Source organism: Pundamilia nyererei, unplaced genomic scaffold, assembly GCF_000239375.1.
Source record: "Pundamilia nyererei isolate P.nyererei 1_Seehausen unplaced genomic scaffold, PunNye1.0 scaffold00035, whole genome shotgun sequence".
NCBI classification, from domain to species: domain Eukaryota; kingdom Metazoa; phylum Chordata; class Actinopteri; order Cichliformes; family Cichlidae; genus Pundamilia; species Pundamilia nyererei.
This window is the reverse complement of record NW_005187436.1, coordinates 2,531,881-2,549,268: the sequence shown is the minus strand read 5'-3', so window position 1 is coordinate 2,549,268 and position 17,388 is coordinate 2,531,881. Positions and strand designations below refer to the sequence as shown.

At 40.6% G+C, this 17,388-nt stretch overlaps 1 protein-coding gene across 1 annotated transcript in view; it reads left to right on the top strand.

Annotated features, from left to right (window-relative positions):
* Positions 1 to 17,388, top strand: part of LOC102210119 (talin-2-like) — an 87,459-nt gene that overhangs the window by 49,858 nt on the left and 20,213 nt on the right. Inside the window, exons 7-25 of the mRNA XM_013910057.1 lie at positions 2,148 to 2,275; positions 2,572 to 2,635; positions 2,794 to 2,898; positions 4,657 to 4,812; positions 5,551 to 5,652; positions 5,772 to 5,848; positions 8,133 to 8,316; positions 8,534 to 8,647; positions 9,063 to 9,171; positions 9,778 to 9,986; positions 10,234 to 10,332; positions 10,986 to 11,153; positions 11,505 to 11,799; positions 14,132 to 14,298; positions 14,961 to 15,089; positions 16,388 to 16,501; positions 16,677 to 16,790; positions 16,880 to 17,014; positions 17,215 to 17,343. Coding sequence (XP_013765511.1) covers positions 2,148 to 2,275; positions 2,572 to 2,635; positions 2,794 to 2,898; positions 4,657 to 4,812; positions 5,551 to 5,652; positions 5,772 to 5,848; positions 8,133 to 8,316; positions 8,534 to 8,647; positions 9,063 to 9,171; positions 9,778 to 9,986; positions 10,234 to 10,332; positions 10,986 to 11,153; positions 11,505 to 11,799; positions 14,132 to 14,298; positions 14,961 to 15,089; positions 16,388 to 16,501; positions 16,677 to 16,790; positions 16,880 to 17,014; positions 17,215 to 17,343 — 2,598 coding nt within the window. The remainder of the gene's footprint in view (positions 1 to 2,147; positions 2,276 to 2,571; positions 2,636 to 2,793; positions 2,899 to 4,656; positions 4,813 to 5,550; positions 5,653 to 5,771; positions 5,849 to 8,132; positions 8,317 to 8,533; positions 8,648 to 9,062; positions 9,172 to 9,777; positions 9,987 to 10,233; positions 10,333 to 10,985; positions 11,154 to 11,504; positions 11,800 to 14,131; positions 14,299 to 14,960; positions 15,090 to 16,387; positions 16,502 to 16,676; positions 16,791 to 16,879; positions 17,015 to 17,214; positions 17,344 to 17,388) is intronic.

Genomic DNA, 17,388 nt, shown 5'->3' with positions numbered 1-17,388 from the left:
TTGTTGCCTCAGGCTGTATGTGTCACAGCTTCTGATGTCTTGTGCTTCACTAAAACCAGTTCTTGTATCACTTACCATATCTGCTTCGAGAAATTCGGGGTCTGTCTTCACTCTGTTGCCTTTTTACAAATATGGTATAATATTTATCCGACTGGTTCTGTGCCTAATGTGACCATTAATCTGAAATCAGCCACTGTCAATTAATTCTTTATCAATGGTCAGCTCTTACAGAAAGTATAAAACTAGTAATGAAATGCATAAAAATCAGCTTCATTCATAATTCGCCATCACTAGCTCACATGCAGCTGTGTGCCTGTCAATTTCCAGTAATGCACGTACACAATGAAACGACTACAGGCTAAACAGCATGCTGTATTTACATTGAATACAGTGACACCAGATATTTACCTCACTATACAAGTTATATTATCCAACAGTAATATTCTGATTGATGATTATTTGAGAGTCGAGCCATCATTTCTGAGCCAAAACAGCAATTGAGGATGAACCCACTTTGGTTTCTGGCTGAGTGACAGCTGTTACATTTACTCTGCTGAATATTGACTCCCTTATCTCATTGCGTTGAGGAACAGTGAAGAGCATACTTTGGATTTGCAGTCAGCCTTCACTTTCATTTAAGTAAGGGTTTAGTATCCACTGATATGAAACCCCATTAAGTTTTTCTAAATCAGATTTTGTTTAAAAAAAAAATTAAATAAAAACGTAAATGAAATACCATGTGCATGCCACAGCTGTTCTAAATTAACAGCAAAAAATAATTAGCAAGATTATTTTTTATGTTTCTTTAACGGTTAATCCACCAGTATGCGCAACGTCTAATGAAATGTATATTTTTAATGCTAAAATATAATTATGGTTGTAATGAATGAATTTTCAAATTTACCGTTTTACAAAATAGCAGAAAAAACTGTAAAGCATCTTATTATTTTCTAATTAATTACTTCTTTTAGTTGTTTAATGTTATGCTTGATTAATTTCTGACTTATCAGACAACTCCAGTGTACATACCCACTCAAAATTAGGTATAAAAACATGAATTTGTTATTTACTTAATAAATACCAGTACACACACACACATGGATGGATGGATGAACTATGCTTTACACATTGTAATACCTCTCCATGATCGTCTGGTGCAATTGCCACCTAAATATTTTTTCTAAATACTTGTGAACCAACTGGTCGAAGGAAAACTCGGTGTACAGTGAACAGTGTGTAGCGGAGTGAATGGCATGTGTGAGGGCTAATTTTAGAGTGTCTTCTGTGTCCAGCAAGAGCTTATGTACTCCACAGTGAATTGCACTTGGGAAAAGACTTGATTGTGAGTAGAGGAGATTGTTGTTCTCATTACAGCAGTGAGCTGCTGCTTAGTGTTTCATTGATGTAATGGGACGTAAGAATGTATCAAGTCCACGCTGTGTACTGATATGCTAATGCTAAGAGCATGGATGGAGCCTCTATCACCAGCAAGGCCTCTCAGCTTTGCAGCGATTAAATTTGCTACAGTGAACTCGAAAGAGAGAGAGCAGGGGGGAAAGCTGACTGCCCCCTGGAGCACACAGGTACAAGCATTATACAGAAAGGCTTCTGCTTCTGTGTCGCCCTAAAAGGTAAACATATTATAAAGAGCCTGAAAATGTATTGAATCATAAATGACATCTCAGTAGCACCAAACAGACATAAGGGTTAAAAAAAATCCTTCATTAGATTGCTTAACACCATACTGAGGACCATTCTGTGATGCAGACGGGTACTGTGAAAAACTGGTGCATTTTTGCGATATCTTTTCCTCTTTAATAACACATAACTGAGTGTGATGACAAATACTCGAAACTGTTATATTTGAAAGCCGCCAGAATTGCTTTCATTGTCACAAACAAATTTTATTTGGCTCCCCTGTGTGCCTTAGTCTGAGATATGATGTATATTCTCTAGAAATGCACTTAGTCACTTAGAAGACTTCATTCTTGATGCTACAGTGCACGCAAAGCGCACAATGAATTGTTCATTGGAGAGCTCTGTTTGGGTGAATTGTGGAGCATTCCCGTGTCTTCGTGGTCTATTTCCTGGATGTGTGTTACTGCCTTACACTTATCCACCCATACCTCTTTTCATGTCTCCTCCAGGCTAGAGATGATATATTGAATGGATCCCACCCTGTCTCCTTTGATAAAGCATGTGAGTTTGCGGGGATCCAGGCTCAGATCCAGTTCGGACCCCACGTGGAGCACAAGCACAAGCCTGGATTCCTGGAGTAAGTTTTTATTATGAAGAAGATGCCTTGATACGAAGATTCAGAATACTTGTTTAGCACATGCTGTACTTTTATACACAGGCTTATTTCAGCTGTATGGTAGCTATTCCCTTCCATCAGTAATGGTTGTTACTTCAGGGATTTCCTCCCATGGAAAGCTCAGGGGTGATGTCAGCTGTTACAACTGTTTCCTGATATGTAGGCAGTAAGGCAAAAATGACCTCATAATTAGAGGTATGTTAGAAAAAGGAAATGCCTGTAGCTGAAACCAGTTAAAATGTCATTTGTCTCCGTAGCCTGAAGGAGTTCCTACCTAAAGAGTATATCAAGCAGAGAGGGGCCGAGAAGAAAATATTCCAAGTATGTACATTGCACTTCTCAAATGCAGCATGCAAAAAGTGTAGTGTGTTCTCTGTTGAGGTGTAAAATACTTACATAACAGCCAGTACATGACATTTCAAGCATATTTACATATGTACTGATAGGTTTAAGTTGGAAATGTAACTGTTGTTTTCCAGGAACATAAAAACTGTGGAGAGATGTCTGAGATAGAAGGAAAAGTAAAGTATGTGAAGCTTGCTAGGTCCCTCCAGACATATGGAGTGTCCTTCTTTCTCGTGAAGGTAAGAGTTAGCAGGCTTTTTTCCCCCCAAAAATACATTTTTATACAATTAAAATAAAAATATCCTCACCTTCTCACAAAATAAGGTTAATTGTAATTGGGTCTTTCATAAGTTACAGTTGATGAGGGATTGTTATACCTTTTAGATTTAACTTATTTAAGTAAAGCTTTAAATAATCTGGCTAAACTGGTGAATTTGTTTCTTTCCCCGTTGTTACTAAATGTGCTAGTAAAAAATGCAGTCCAGCGATATGAAACTAAAACCTAAAACAAATGTTAATTTAATGATACAGGCATGCAATGCTTTTGTTCTAAAGAGTGGCAGCTACGACCAGAAAGCTGCCCCAATATGCAGAGTGTTGTCACACAGGAATGAGAGCTTGCTGAAAACACCAAAAAGCCCCATTATCACAACAAATCAGAGTCAGAATCGGAGTGGAAGCGTGTGCGCTTGGAGTTCAGCGCTGTGAAATACTTGTGACAATAGCAATTCTGCTCTGTTCTGCTTTGGCAAACACAAAAGTGGAATGGAAGTGCAGCATGTGAATGGGATAAAGTTGCAGCAGGTATTATTAAAGCTCTCTGACAGCGGCCCATTTGGCTACGGACTTTCAGGAAAGAGGGAAAAGAGTGAATGTGCAGTTGTCTGCTGGGGTCTTAATGGACGATAAATGGAATGTTTGGCCCCATAGTTAAAGTACACTGCAGGGTTCAAATTATCTTTGTGTGCATGGAAGAGTGCATGTGCATCTATGTGTGCGAGCGCTGTCTGTGCTCAATGAGGAGATGTAGTGATGGAGGTTTCAAGACTCTTAAATAATTCACTCCAGCTGCACTCTGCTCTTGACGCTTGCAAGGGCAAAAGCATAGGCCTGGCTTTGTTGGAGCATTTAATGTAACCATTTCTCACCTATGAGTGTCTAATCACTGCAGGTTTTAGGGCGAAAAGCTTTGTTTTACTGTAAGTATGTGTGTGTGTGTGTGTGTCACGTGGGGAAAAGTAAGAAGCATATTTTCCCTAACCGATAACCAAGGTTAAGCAGTTTGAAATGATATTATACTTTCCACTTGAGATTAGAATACCACACTTCCCGCTTGAATGCGGCCTTGGTAATTATAACATTGAGGTGGCGTACCCTAAAACAATGGAAGTTTTTAATAAACCTTTGCACAAAGATATCATGATCACTGGGATAATGTTATCTGTCCTTGTGTTTAAGAGCAGTGAGCTTGAAAAGCTCTTCTACTTATTGGCCTTTGTGTGGTTCTCAGGGCTTTTCATTTTGACCCTGTGATAAAAACAACAAAAGGATTGGACACATTAAACATGAGCAGTCTGCACTCCCCGTCTCTGCTCAGTGCTAATTTTTGTTTTGTCCTTCCTATTCCCCTTGGAGGGGAGCCAAGTGTAGGCTTGGCGTCTCAAGTGAGCTGTAATAGATTTTCAGTGGGCAGATAGTGGTGGGGCAGTGGAGCTGGTCAGGCAGAGAGCTGGTGGAATAGCATGCTGCTGTGCTGACAGTCTGTGGAGACCCTGCTCAATAAAGCAGCAGTTAAACAAGACTGAACTCTGCTGGGTCACTTCGCAGCTGCCCTTCTCCTCCTCCAAGTGGGGCTTCAAGCCACAGACACAGCCATGTGTATTACGGCAGCATCGGGAGAACGGAACAATGATCTTGCATTTGCGCCTTGAATGAATCATCTGTGTAGGTGTTTAAGCACTGACATAAATGTCGTCTGATGTTTTCTTACTTGACAGGAAAAGATGAAGGGTAAAAATAAGCTGGTCCCGCGGCTGCTGGGGATAACCAAAGAGTCAGTGATGCGGGTGGATGAGAAGACGAAGGACGTGGTGCAGGAATGGCCACTGACAACAGTCAAGAGATGGGCAGCCTCCCCTAAGAGTTTCACCTTGGTACTGTGTCCTCAGCTCCACTTAGAGTGTGCTGTTATATACACTTCTAGTCCTATGCATTATTTGTATGCAGAGTGTGATATATACAACTCTTTGCTCTTTCCCCCATTTTTCTTCACTTTCCAATACAAACAGAATCCTAAAAATTGTAGAGACCTCAGACTGCAATATTGAATGGTTTTTGGCATTGCTAGCCGGCTATTTCTTCTGACTTAACAATAGATACCCGGGGGGAGAATGTGCAGAATTTGAATGTTTTATTTATCTGAAACCTTTTTCAATTTTCTTTACCAGCTGTTGGCTGTTTTCTTTCTGTACTGGAAAGGGTCTACTCCATTTAAAGATTAATAGATTATGCAAAGTACTCTGAGGTATATTTGCCAACATTGATTTAAACTAAGAATACTCGCCCACGTGTTTCTGTGGAACGCTTTGAAGTGAGCAGTTTTCAGATTCACTACATCTCATTTTTAATCAGCTCTTTGGAGAAATCGGATGCTCCGTGGAAGCATGTCACTTTTTTTTTTCATTAAGAGCAGAAATGAGGAAGGTACTGCCATGTTTATTCAGCCCCAGTAAGGGTTTTTTGTTTGTTTTTTTTAATCTATGCACAGATAGTAAGGGTTTTTATCATGAATAGAGTATTTCTGCAGTCTTGGGTAGATGTTACTATAAAATAATTTCAAATGACTAACTTGTCTTGCCCTGAATCTTTGGACTCTTCCTTGCATTACAAAGGATTTTGGAGAGTACCAGGAAAGCTACTACTCTGTCCAGACTACAGAGGGAGAGCAGATATCACAACTCATTGCTGGTTATATTGACATCATTCTTAAAAAGGCAAGTAGTTGAAAATAAAATAAAAACACATATCTATCTGAATCAATATGAGATACATCCACCTCTTCACATATTCGGCCCACGGTATTCACTGGTGTCTGTTAAACTTTGCTCTGCAGAAGCAGAGTAAGGATCGTTTTGGCCTTGAGGGGGATGAGGAATCCACCATGCTGGAGGAATCAGTTTCCCCTAAGAAGTGAGTAGTATCTAGTGTATAAAAATGCTGACCATTGTGATTCTCTTCACACAGTCTAGTTATTCATGAATTTAAAGCTTACTGTTTAATTGTGCATGTAATTACATTTCTGCCTGCCCAGCAGTGTACTCCCCGAGAGACATGATGTTAGAATTAAACACAAAAAACAGCACTTTATACCTGAGACAATAACATTAATGCTCTTCACGATACCACAGAATACAATTTGTTAAATGGGTAGTTGTGTGATTTTTATAAAAGCTGCCTCAGGGTAAAGCTACTAGAATATAATTTTATTTTGGAAAAAAACGTTGCATCATTTGGAGGTCAAGATATCACACCGGTAAAAAAAAAAGAAAAGAAAAAAAGAAACAGCTTGCTAGAAGCTGTTTTAGTCAGGTATTTTTTTTTCCTATTTGGTTTCTGTCTGTCCAGATTTTCCAGTGTACCTCAGTGACTGATGGAAATCGAGGTAAAGCAGCTGGACTAGGGCTCTGTCACACAGAATCTGGAAATTTGTTATCACTGGAAATCCACATGGCTGTCAGTGAAACCGCTCTGGCAGAATGGGGCATCATATTCCTGCTGCTTGTGGACCAATTGACTCATGTTGTGGTTCTCAGTACAAAAACATAATTGCTGCCTCTCAAAACAAGCCGTAATTAACTGGTGGAGTCAGGAGCATCTGTTGAGTTAGGCATGAAAACACTTTTTTTTGTACAGTATTTCTTCTGACGTTGCCTGCGTACTGTGGGAGCAGTTGTTGGTGCGTGATAATTGTTTTAATTATAATTCTGTCATTTTTGTCATTTCAGTTAGAAACAGTCACATTATCATTTTGAAGACTTATTTAAAAAGATCCTCCTGAGTAATACAAGGGAAAAGTTTACTCTAAAATGCCTACATATGCAAGTAATTTAGTTTTTAAATTTTGTCTAGACGTACACGTAAATTTATGTGATAGAAGATCAGATTAAAAGCCTGACAGATGAGAAGATAAACATATACGCCCTATGATCTTGGCATGAAACTGGACAAAGACCAAAGGTAAACAAATACAGAGACAAAGGCTGACTATTCAGAGATGAGACGATGAGTGTGTAACACTCTTACAGTACTAACGAACAGGAATATAAATAGCAAAACTCATAAGCAGAAAGAACATCATTAACCTCCTAGGACCTGGCGTCCAAATATGCGGACATCACATTTTGGGTTGTCTGGACCACAATACTACATTTTGCTCTGATATCCACTTACAAGGACATTATACTGCCACTGTTCGAATGAAATTTATAAACGAATGTCCTCATATGTGGATATCAGGCCCTTTACAAAATGGAGTAAAAAGCTAATTCTTTGTTTTTCCACAATCATCAGGTCCCAATCAGCCCAAATAGCAAAGAGAAATTAAAAATGCATGCCATGAAAGAGTTCGGGTCTTCGGAGGTGAAACTAAGAAGACTAAATGTTAGAACTAGAACCTAAATCATTTCACCAGATCAGAAAATAAAGTGGGCGTTAAGGCGTCTGGGAAGGGATCTCAAAACTGGATTATAGATGGCAGACAGTTGGTGTCGTAAACCACCGCCTCTGTTCAAAGATGGTCGCTCACAGTGGACGTAAATGGCTTCTTTCACTCCTCTTTCAAACCATCTGTCCTCTCTGTCCAAAATGTGAACATTGGCATCCTCGAAAGAGTGACCTTTGTCCTTTAGATGTAGATGAACTGCTGAGTCTTGTCCCGTGGAGGTGGCTCTTCTATGTTGTGCCATGCGCTTGTGAAGTGGCTGTTTCTTCTTTCTTCTTCTTTCAGAAATTTGTTTGAAATGATGATCTTTAAATATGCAGTTGTTTAGAAACGGGTCCAAAAGGCCTTCCCAACTTAGAAATCTACAATTCTTCCTCTTCACAAAAAACACTTCAAAGAAACCATTTGAAGGCCAAAGTTACTATGACATTCATGCCCATGATGAGTGTAAGTAACCTTCTGACCACAACAGCATGTACAAGCATATAATGTGCATAGGGAACAGCTGTGGCTTGGGAAACAGTGTGGGTTGGCCACTAATCATATGGTCGGTGTTTTGATCCAAACCTCAGTGCTCCTAATGTAGGTGAATGGGTGAATGTGGCTTCTAGTATGAAGTACATTGAGTGGTCAATTAGAGTGAAAAATGTTACAAATATGCGGTCTATTTACAATACATAAAGTTAATGTTTTGGTGTGATTAATTATAAAATTCTTCTTACTGCTTTCTATTTCTTTTTATTTTTTAATAAGGTCCACAATTTTGCAGCAGCAGTTCAATCGGGTAGGCCGTGTGGAGCACGGCTCGGTAGCCCTTCCAGGTATAATTCGGTCTGGGTCTATTGGCGGGCCTGACACTTTCAATATGGGTACTATGCCCTCTGCTCAGCAGCAAATCACCACAGGGCAAATGCACAGAGGACACATGCCTCCACTGGTGAGTAAGCGCTGACAAACATGCTGGTCTGTTTTTTCTTTTCTTTTTTGCTTTGATTCAGATAGTAACTGAAACTGTAGCTTCCAACCTGTGGGCCATTTAGGAAAAAATGTGCGACCTAAAGAAATCTGATCAAGAAAGTTTCACAATCTTGCAATCAGACTCCTTTTGTTAGGCCATTTGCAAACACTGTGTCTGTGTTGTTTGTTGCTGTCAGAGTCTAGCCCAGCAGGCCCTGATGGGGACCATCAACAGCAGTATGCAGGCTGTGCAGCAGGCCCAGGCTGACCTGGGACATGTCGATAATCTGCCTCCACTGGGCCATGACTTGGTGAGCCATATTACAACCAGTTACTTCAGTTGTGGAAAATATTTCAGAACAGTTGCACCATGCATAGATGGTGCACTCTACCACATTCCCACAATCCTAGCAATCCCTTGAGTTGTGCTTTTCTAACACTCGAGATTGTGTGCTTTCTGATATTACAGCCTCTGGATTTGCAAAGCAAAGATGGCTTAAAAAGAATCAAGCATTCTAATCACATCAAAGTCCATCAAATATCTCAAATATAATTAGGATGTAGGACTGACTGTAAATGTGGAGGCTGTATTTAATGCTTGAGTGTTTCCAAAGCCATAGGTGTTGTACTAGCCTAGTCCTTTAATCCTGTGAAAGAAAGCTGATATGAGCTGAAAATCACACACTGCGATGAATGCCAATAGCTCTCATTTTCCTCCACCAAAAGGCATCCAGGGTTTGGGTTCAGAACAAAGTGGATGAATCCAAACATGAAATCCACTCTCAGGTTGATGCCATCACTGCTGGAACAGCATCTGTGGTCAATCTCACTGCAGGTGAGTGCCTGGGAGAATGCTAAATAACAAAAAAAAAAAGAAAAAACAAGGGATAGCATATGTTATTATTTTCTGGTTTTATTAATTTCTATATATGAGCTTTGGTTTCTGAAGTCTGCACTGGGCATAGTGCAAATGGTGTAAATCAATATGTTTTCCAAGTCGGCGTTACTGAGATGGTATTAAAACTAAAATGTATGTCTCAATTTTGCCTCATAAATATTTCTATGATTCATAAATCTTGAACTTGTTGTCCTGAAGCTGAGTTTACTGCCAGTGTCTCTTTCAGCGCCTCATGATTTTTGGCGCAATGCCAGTCAGGTTCCAGCCAGCCTTTTGCTTGGTTTTAATCTTACCTTGCCATCTGTTTGGTTGCACGTATGCTAGCTTCTCTGTCTAATACAAAGCGTTTTTGTCAGTGGGCTCATCTTCCATTTCAAATGGGTTCAAGCTACAGCACTGGCACTGATGTGCTTGTTGCAGCATGTGAAACACAAGCTTCTCCGTGGCTTAGCAAAATTAAGGTGGCAACAGCATAACATATTAAGATGCACAGCAGAGATGTAACCCGATTAGCATGTAATGATGGCTATCCATCCTCTGCAGGTGAGCCGACAGAAACTGACTACACAGCAGTGGGCTGCGCCATCACCACCATCTCCTCCAACCTGACGGAAATGTCTAAGGGTGTTAAGTTGCTTGCGGCATTAATGGACGATGAGGTGGGCAGTGGACACAAGCTCATGGGTGCTGCCAGGATGCTGGCAGGAGCTGTGTCAGATCTGCTCAGATCTGTTGAGCCCGCAGCCGCAGAGGTGAGGCACCTGCTGATTATTGTAGTGATTTGGACCTCATCCTTATCTGTAATCGCAGTAGTCAGAAAGGCACACACAGTTTTGAACTGCATTTTCTTTTTAATCTGTGTCCCAGCAAAGATGTATTACAGAAGGTTTTACGGGGATGATTTTTTTGATCCTAAATTCTGTTTGGATAATTCATGGGAGCCTCTGTGAGAGCAAGCCAAGCCTGTGTAATGAATGTGATGATGTCATTCCCATACAGCCCAGGCAGACGGTGCTGACGGCAGCAGGAAGCATTGGACAAGCCAGCGGGGACCTGCTCCGTCACATGGGGGAGGGCGAGACTGATGAGAAGTTCCAGGTTGGACGCCACCCCCTCACTGTTTCTATGACACTGCTGGCCAAACAGGAAGGCACACACATTTTCTGAACTCTCTTTAAAAATGTCAATACAAACTTATGTAATCACCTCAGACTTTGTTTCAAATCCACATAAAGTGAGGGTCTAATAATAAAGTGTCAGAAGGAGAGCTTTTAGTAGTAAAGTGGCAATGCATTGTTCCAGACCTCCACTAACAGCACCGTTTCAGTAGCCTTCTCTAGCTACCTAATTTATTCTCTTACTCTGAAATTCATTTACATGCCATATACACCTTAGTTTAGATGTCCTCTCGCAGCTTTTATACCACTCTCTTTAGTGTTAATGCCTGGAGAAGAGGGCTCATAAATCATCCACGGTCTTGTTCTCATTGACCTTGAGACAGTGTTCTTCTGTTACATTAACATAGTTTGTATTCCATTTGCTATACATAGTAGCACAGATGTGCTGCCTAAAATTCTTAACCATTTATCTCTTTCTGTTATGTGCTACACTTGTTCCACATGCATTAGCTGTGCAGTAATCACTCTATATCGATTGAAAAAATATGAAAACATTTACTTTCCTGATCCCATCAGTCACATGTTTGCAGCTGCGCTGTGTTTCAGTGAAGGACATTGATTAATATGTTGCAGGACACCCTGATGAATCTGGCAAAAGCAGTGGCCAATGCAGCTGCTATGTTAGTCCTGAAGGCCAAGAACGTGGCCCAGGTGGCCGAAGACACCATATTGCAGAACCGGGTGATTGCAGCTGCCACTCAGTGTGCCCTGTCCACCTCACAGCTGGTCGCCTGCACTAAGGTACTGATGTAAAACTTGTTCGTCTCAGCAGCCCAGTAGGTAAAGGACAAACTATTAACCAGAAAATGATCCAAAAAATATATATATGGGACTTATATGACATATTTAAAAAATATGTAATACTAATGTTTTATCCAATTGAAGCAGGTCATCGTTGTATTTGTTGAATTCTTTAAATAGCAAGTAAAGAAATGTATTCTGTATATATGTAGCAATATGTTTTATTTTAAAGCCTCACTTGTTGCATTTGGTTAGATGAGGTAAGATTAATTGTAGATGCAGTTTGTGTCTTCAAAATGTCTCTATTTTGTTTCCTTTGACTATTTTTGCCAACATCTGTGTGTGGTGCAGGTGGTGAGCCCAACCATCAGCTCCCCAGTGTGTCAGGAGCAGCTTGTCGAGGCCGGGAAGTTGGTGGACCGTTCCGTGGAAACCTGCGTCAAAGCTTGCCGCTCGGCCAGCGACGACGGTGAGCTGCTGAAGCAAGTTGGGGCAGCAGCTGGTGTGGTGAGCCAGGCTCTCAGCGACCTCCTGCAGCACGTCCGCCACTATGCCAGCTGCGGCGAGCCTATTGGACGTTATGACCAGGCCACGGATACGATTATGAACGTGACCGAAAACATTTTCACTTCCATGGGTGATGCTGGTGAGTGAATACCTGTGTTTATTTGAATTGTTTTAATGTGTTTTGACTTTATCACAGAGGTGCTGAAGGTATATTTGTGTTTATGTGTATGTTAAGTGATCTTAAAAGTCCTCGACGTGTTTTGAAAGCTGACACTGTTCGTAATGGCTTGAACCATGAGGCCAAAGAATTTTCAAACACAGTCGATTCTCAAGGGGTTATGGGAAACATGTCATCCAAAACCACTACAGAGTACTCAATCTGGTCCCAATCAGCATCAGGAAGACTTTGAAATTTAACAGGAAACACATGACCTGGGGATTTTTTTGAGAGAACAAATGTTTAAATGCTGAGGCACTGCTACGCTTTTCTCATTTAATCTCTTTGTTGAGTTGATTGTCAACAGAGCGTGTTGGTTGAATCCCAAGAAATTAGCATGTAGGCTGTAATGCATATAAATGTATTTCATAGTCTTCTCTGGGTGAGCTATTTTTGAGCCGGAGGTGGGTGAGTGGGGAAACACAGCTCTTTGTAGCAGGTGTGTGTGGAGATGCAACATATATCAAAAGATTGTTTTATTTGTGGGAACAGGGATGACTCACTAGAAACCTAGCTATGAGAGTAGATGAAGATGAAGATGGTGTGAACCTGCACGACTACAGAAATTTCTTACTGATGCACTAGGTTTGCCTGTTAGGATGAATTAATATACTGTGCTAATTTGTCGAACACTGAAATACTTACAGCTGTAATAGCTCTGGTCGTGTAAGTTTAAGTAGTATGATTTTTCAAATTTACATAAAAATTGTTTTACCTCTACAGTCTCATATGTAAGATGGTAATGAGAGCCGAACTTACCAGTAACAGTCATCGTCCAATCACATCAATTATGCCTTTAATGAAGATCTGTATGTATTAATGAGGCGCTCTTATAGTCAAAGTGTTAGAAATCCTTTTAGTGGCCTCACAAGCATTTTGTCTACGTTTTCATAGGAGGCAATATTTCCAAAACCTTTTAAAAAAATATGCTGGCTGTCAAGGCTGATACAGATGTACAGTTGAGAATTACGTTATTAGTCTCCGAAATTTAAAGTTTTTGTCAAAATTTCCAGAGTGGCTTTTTAACACAGCAAGCAAGTTTTAATTTAGAAAGCATAAATTAATTCTGTTTGCACACAATAACTGGTGGATCATATCAGAATAAATAAAAATGACCAGGGTGAAATATTAATAACCCACTGAAAAACTGATCTTTTTATTGAGCCATAGCACAAACAACTGCTGTGCAAAGATTTGCTTTAACTCTGTAATGCTCGAAGCTTGTACAATCAAGTTATTTTATGGTGTTTGTGTTAAAGAGTCATCAAGAAATTGTCAAAAATTCAAACAAAGCCACAAAGTACAGATCAGAGGAAGGATGTGGAAGATTTCAAGGACTCTGAAAAGCAAACTAGTGAGAGACGTGTTTCACACCAAGAACAACTCAATTTCTGCACATGAGATACCTTCAAGCCTGACTGAAGAATCCTAAGGACAATCTGGAGAATGATTATGTATACTGGAAGCATCTCTTTTGGTCAGATAAGATTCAATTAGAGCTCTTTGAACACAGAGATGTGTGGAGAAAGAAGGGAGTGGTGTACAATAAAAAAAAATATCATCTTCACTGTTGAAACACGGTGGTGGGAGTATTATGCTGTGGGGATGCGTCAGTGCATCTGTAACTGAGAATCTTGTCAAGGTGGAAGGAATCACGAAGAAAGAAAGATATACAAAGATTCTGAAAGAAGGTTTTGACTGGTTTGCTCAAAGCCCTGACTTGAATCTGATTAAAAATCTGTGGGTTGAATTGAAGACCACGGTCCATGCCAGAAGACCATCAGAGACTCAGACATTCGCCAAAGAACAATGGGCTGGGGTTGATTAGGAGATGTGTGTGAGGCTTGTTGAAAACTACAACAAAGGACTGCAGGTTATTGTCCAGCAAAATGATACACAATTGACTATTAGCTTTAGCAGGCTAATGACCCTGACCCTTGACCCTGCCAGCTTTAGTTTTTTTTTTGTTTTTGTTTTTTTTTGTCATTTTGTTTTAAAGTAATATAAGTATCAAAACTAAAACTAGGCTGTTTGGAAAAAGAGTGTTAAAAATCACTGGCTTTCTAATAAAAATGACATTTTTGTGGAGGTGCTAATAATTCTGTCTTCATTAGCATAGATGTCATCACTGAAAAGACAAAAGAAAAATGTAAATGAACAAAAGCCCAAATCAGCTGAATTTCAGTTGTAACAGTTGTAATAGATCATTTTGATGTTTATACGGGGCACTAACTTGGTGTTTGCGTGTGAACAGGTGAGATGGTCCGTCAGGCCAGAGTTTTAGCCCAAGCTACCTCTGACTTGGTCAATGCCATGAGATCAGATGCAGAGGCAGAAGTTGATGTTGACAACTCCAAAAAATTGCTTGCTGCAGCCAAGCTCTTGGCTGATGCCACAGCTCGGATGGTGGAGGCTGCTAAGGTAGGAAAGCATCAGGCTTAACCTCACAATGCAGTGTGGTTAACATAATGCCAGACAAGCTAACTGCTTTCAGTCATTATTACATTACTTTATTGTACCTTATTATATTCTACAAAATTTAACCTAGCTCTTGATGCAGTGCATTTTATTTTGTTGTTGTTACATCTAGAACAGTTTTAAAGGAATTGAACTGAATATCTTCCCTTTGATAGAAAACAAGTGTTGGCATTACTGTATGCGCTATCTACTAGCATCATTTCACATCCAAAATAAAAAGGCTGCTGCATCAGTGGCTCTTAATGAGCCCCTGGCACTGCTGAGCAGGATATTATCAGTGTGAAATACGCAGGCATGTGAAACGCTGCTTATGGCTCGTTAGATGTTTTTGATCTGTGACACATTAATCACCACGTCACTGCCATTATCAAAGAGGAAGTGAGGATCTGGCACTGACGGTTTCCTTGGAAACTGTCAAAAAGCAGACAGATCTAAATGACTCTTTCCATCTATTGCACAACTTGCATAACCAGAGTTGTTTAAACTTTTATTGCTGAGATCTGATTGCTGTTGTTAGATTCTGTATGTGCAGTACAGTATGTGTGAGGGAGTGTGTGTCCGCGTGTGCACATCTGCACATGAATGTGTGTTAATGCGTCCCCCAGGGGGCAGCCGCCTACCCGGACAATGAAGACCAGCAACAGAGACTCAGAGAGGCAGCTGAAGGGCTACGTGTCGCCACTAACGCGGCGGCTCAGAACGCAATAAAGAAAAAAATAGTCAACAGGCTGGAGGTGAGTTAAAGGACTCAATGTGTCATCATTTTTTCTGTTGTCTGACCTTGATCAAAACATAAATCTTCTTCTTGTTTCACCTTACTGACAAAGGTGTGACCCAAACATCTCTTTCTGTTATTGTATAATACCTGCAAAAGAAAGATGGTGTAAAAATAAAAGGAGAAAGAAAACACTGAAACAAAGGATGAAAATAACCATGTAGAAACAACTGCTGGGCAATTTGTTATATTTGTATTATTTCTCTTTCCTATAGCACTATGCTATAAGCCCCATTAGTGCTGTGAATGAGCCACCTAAGTGTAAAGATCTGTATTTAGCCCTTGGTATCAGTTTGCCTCTAATGACTTCCCGCTCTCTGCACAAGAACACACAGTGTAGTGTTCAGTTTTCTAGGCACATAAACTATGCATTACTGAGGGCTAGAATAAGCCTGCTATCAGACATGCAGCATCTCAGTCATCCTTCTTGCATCAGATGTTCACACTAATGATGGTAATAGCATCCTCTATCGAGACAGCATGTAAGCTGGGGAAGACCAGAATGTTGAGCATATCCAAGTGCATGTGACAAATATAACAGATGACACTATGACCCTTAAGACCCCTTAATTTATCCAGTTTTATACAGACAGCATGATGAGCATATCACTTTATGTATTCCACTGACAAGCCACAAGCTGAAGTGGCAGTGTAATAGGTGGGGTTTGTTTGTCTGTTTCTCTGCAAGATTATGCAAAAGCTACCAAGCCGAATTTCATGAAACTTGATTGAGTGGGTTAAGTTCAAAGGAAGAAGCCATTAAATTTTCTTTTGTATACTGATCACATTCTTTAAAATTGCAAAAGAATAACAAGGGCACTTGATCGATCTGTCTGTCTGTCTGTCTTTAGGGTTATGTGAATTTTCTCTATATAACGATACCATGTGTTACGTATATCTTTCCATCAGTATCTCCTCACCCATTTAACAGCTTTGTTTTCAGTCCCGTCATTGCTTCAAACCCTGTCTTGTGTCTATGAATTAATGTAAGCCAGGCTATTTTTAGCTTTAGTTCTGGAAATGTGCCCAAGCGAAGGCAGTACTGATCACTTCATGAAATCATGACCGAGCAGCATAGTTCCATCCATTTCCCTCTTCTTCCAAAACCTTTTGGTTGTGACCCCTTTTAGTCTGATTAGAACTCTGTTGGAGTACAGAACATGACAGCATAATACTGCGCAGAGCAAAAGTGAACATTCCTCTTAGCCAAGCAGCACTCTCTTACTTACATTTTCTCCATTTGTGTCTTCTGAACAGATCGCTGCTAAGCAGGCAGCGGCTGCTGCTACACAGACCATCGCAGCTGCCCAAAACGCAGCTGCTTCCAACAAAAATACAGCCTCACACCAACAGCTAGTTCACAGCTGCAAGGTATGATCCTGTAATCTTTGTGATGTGCTCTTTTGTACTAATGTTATAGCCTGTATTTACATATAATACATGTTGTCACAGGGAGTGTCTTGTTTGGGAGCCTTGTTAGCACCTTTCTCAGTAAGTCATGATGGTGTGGCATATGAAGCAAACATTATGTGGTGTTTAATTTCAGATGGTAGCAGATAGTATTCCCCAGTTGGTGCAGGGAATGAGGAGCAGCCAAGCCCAGCCTGAGGAGCTGGGCCCCCAACTCGCCCTCATCATGGCCAGCCAGAGCTTCTTACAGGTTTGTATTTCACCTTGACACAGTGAGTGACCGTAACCCTCTATCAAAGGAATCTCATTTCTTGGTGTGTTTCTATTACTGTCTCTCAGCCTGGGAGTAAGATGGTGGCGTCTGCAAAGTCAGCAGTTCCAACAGTGGCCGAACAAGCTGCTGCTATGCAACTGGGCCAGTGTGCCAAGAATTTAGCTACCTGCCTGGCGGAGCTCCGGACTGCCACGCAGAAGGTATCCGTGAGCATGATTCTTTTCACTGATGCAGGCCATCAGTGAAAAGATTCACTGTCCAATTAGAGTCTAATTCTGTGATCTCACATCACACATTTACATGCAGGATTGCATCTTGTCTGCTGCGTATGGCTTGTGTTTAAGTAACAGCTATGTCTGTGGGGGTTTTTTTTTACTTTTTTATTTTTATTTTTTTTAAGGCACATGAAGCTTGTGGCCCTCTGGAGATTGACTTAGCCCTCAAAACTGTACAGACACTCAAGAGTGAACTTCAGGATGCCAAGATGTCTGTCATTGATGGCCAACTCAAACCACTTCCTGGAGAAACGGTCAGTAAATAGAAACAATTACAGTTTCTCATCTAGCTTATCTCA